General features: G+C 48.7%; 1 protein-coding gene across 1 annotated transcript in view; it reads left to right on the top strand.

Moving 5' to 3' along the window:
* Positions 1–432: 432 nt before the first annotated feature.
* mex3b (mex-3 RNA binding family member B) overlaps positions 433–2,737 on the top strand; it is a 4,816-nt gene continuing 2,511 nt past the window's right edge. Inside the window, exons 1-2 of the mRNA XM_083557861.1 lie at positions 433–1,140; positions 2,527–2,737. The exon at positions 2,527–2,737 is cut by the window's right edge and continues 2,511 nt beyond it. Of these exons, the coding sequence (XP_083413987.1) occupies positions 909–1,140; positions 2,527–2,737 (443 nt within the window). The 5' untranslated portion in view covers positions 433–908. The remainder of the gene's footprint in view (positions 1,141–2,526) is intronic.

The following is a 2,737-nucleotide window of genomic DNA, read 5'->3' as shown; positions in this document are numbered from 1 at the left end:
GTAATGATTTTGACGGGACAACAAAGGAGGGCGGGGCTGTCCGACACGCTCTCCGTTTCTTCCGGGGAGAGGAGGGGCTGCTATCAAATCATAGTGATTTATGCAAATCACAAACGGCCTTTCATCAAATCGTTTCGAAGGCATGCAAATGTAACGACGCGTCGCATCCAATCGAAGCAGATGACATGGCGCGGGGCGTCGCTCCGCCCGCACCCCCTCCCCAACTCCTCCCACCACCACCACGCTTCAGCGCTGCCTCCGAGTGCGGTCCGTTCATGCAAAACAAGCGCGAGGCGGAGCAACTCGTCGCGCACACGTCCACCAATCCGGTAGCTTTACGCGTATATAGCCCCGCCTCTTTCCCCCCACTGTTCGCTGCCCGGACGGTGACGTTATGCAAGCATACCCCCCCCCCTCCCCTCCTCCTTCATCCCTCCCTTCCCTCTCCAGTATAGTGCCGCTGCTGCTGTGTGTCTGCAGCAAAAAAACTCCGAGAGAAAACAGGAAAAGAGCTGAGCGCAGGGAGGGGCATTTTCGGAGGAATTAGTACCACCGCCGGCACCGCAACAACCCCCAGTACCTTCGGAATACGCGTTCTGGGGGGATAAAATCAAGAGCTCGGATTTGCACTGCTTCAGCTTCTTCCCTTTCTTTCTATTTATTTATTTTTTTACTGCCAGGACCAGAGATAGAGGGAGCACTGATTTTCTTTATTTTTTATTTTTGCACCAGGGGCTTTTATTTCCCGAGCCTCCTCTCCTCTTTTCTCCTCTCCACTCTTGGTTCTCTCCTTTGTCCGGTGATATCCAAAGAAAGCTGCCGAGAAAATAACAACACCCCCCCACCCTTCCCAGCCTCCCCCTGCTCCTGTTTTTTTAATTTTTTTTAAATATTTTGCACTTCCCGAGATGCCGAGCTCCCTGTTCCCCGAGCTGGAGAGGAATGGCAGCGGCGGCGGCAGTCAGGGGGTCGACGCCCTGGACGACCAAAGAGCGCTGCAGCTCGCGCTGGACCTCACCCTCCTCGACCTGGACGAGAACCCCGCGTGCGACAACGAGCCCCGGAAGAAGAGCGTGAACATGACCGAGTGCGTGCCCGTGCCCAGCTCCGAGCATGTGGCCGAGATCGTGGGAAGACAAGGTGAGTTTGGTTTTGGTGTCCCTAGATGACCATGCGTCCCAGTGAGCCGTGGGTGTCTTATCATTTACACATGTTATAAATGCATGATATGTACCTTTGATGCATGACGCTATAACGTGCATCACATGGCGTGCATAGGCATTCACTGTTTATTTCCATGCAGTCTCACACACAATAGTCTGGTGCATGATCTTGCTTTGTTTTGGGCTCACAAGAAGGAAGGGAGTTGCTCTGCAGCCTCTTCTTGCTCTGGCACACCAGACTGCACCACGCTTAGGTCTTCCCCCTCTTTGTCATCTTAAATATAAATAAATAAATACAATATTATGAGGAGATACTTTACAATGTGTAACTTCATGAACATGCTGGGATTATTAATGATGATTATGATCACTAGTATGGTCTATTATTTCCACATTGACAGTAGCCTGCTTTGTGTAACTGCACTTTTCTCTGCAACCAGATTTAAAAGGTGCTTGAGAAGCTGCTGAAGCACACCAGACCAGAGTGATAGCCCACTTAGGCTGAGATGGGTCAGACAGTGCCAGTTGTTTGTCTGTGTAGTCCTGATTTTAACACTCCTATTACCCCCCCCCCCCCCCCACACACACACACACACTCACCACTCAAGGGGGAATTTATGCACAGGTTCGAGAAACTGTAGTGTTATTGTTTTTCTCGTCTTGTCATTTTGTAGTTAGTCACATAGCGGACAAAAAGGTCCTTCCCTCTTGTCTGGGCGAAAATGCGAAAGCAGGGAAAATCCAAATTTTGTTCCCCTCCTTCCCCCATCTGTGCTATTTTTGACCTGGACCACTGTGTGTCATGTAGCAGAGCATGTGGTTTGAATTTATGGTGTGCAAAAAACGAAGCGGATCGTCGTTCCTACATTTGTTCCTAGATCGAACAGCATGCATGAGCGTGCAACCGTTTGCGTGTAGGACGTTTCCTGTGTTTCGTCACATCCCGTAGATGTCAAGTTTAGGATTTGTTTTTAATACCGTTTAATGCATGTGCTGCCTGAACCTCTTTTGTCTGTTTCTGCTACTTTTGGTTTGCTTTTGTTTGGCTCTCGTAGAAAGGCGTTTTCGCTTACATTATGCACCGCAGGACTGCACAGAAAATTCAAGCTATTGAAAAACTGTAATAAATTGCGAATGTTTTGAGATTAATGACACAAACCAGCCCCAAATGACGCATCACAGCTTTACAGTACACTCGGTTCTAATACATAACTACACATAGTCATCATGTGTTGCAATACAGTCATAATATTTTGTTTTGTAACGTCATGCAGTCCTGGTGTAGGATGTTCAAGTTCAAAGTTTCATCGATGTTTATTATTTTGGTTTTAATTCTATCTTTTTGTCATTTGTCAAATTTTAGGTTGTAAGATTAAAGCCCTGCGTGCCAAGACCAACACCTACATTAAGACTCCTGTGCGAGGGGAGGAGCCCGTGTTTGTAGTGACGGGCAGGAGGGAAGACGTAGCCATGGCTCGAAGGGAAATCATCTCGGCGGCTGAGCATTTCTCTATGATCCGAGCATCGCGGAACAAAAACAGCAGCATGAATGGGAGTGGCAGCGTGCCCGGGCC

This window comes from Silurus aristotelis, assembly GCF_946808225.1.
Source record: "Silurus aristotelis genome assembly, chromosome: 13".
NCBI classification, from domain to species: domain Eukaryota; kingdom Metazoa; phylum Chordata; class Actinopteri; order Siluriformes; family Siluridae; genus Silurus; species Silurus aristotelis.
Note: the sequence above shows the minus strand (reverse complement) of the source record. Positions and strands in the feature narration are given on the sequence as shown.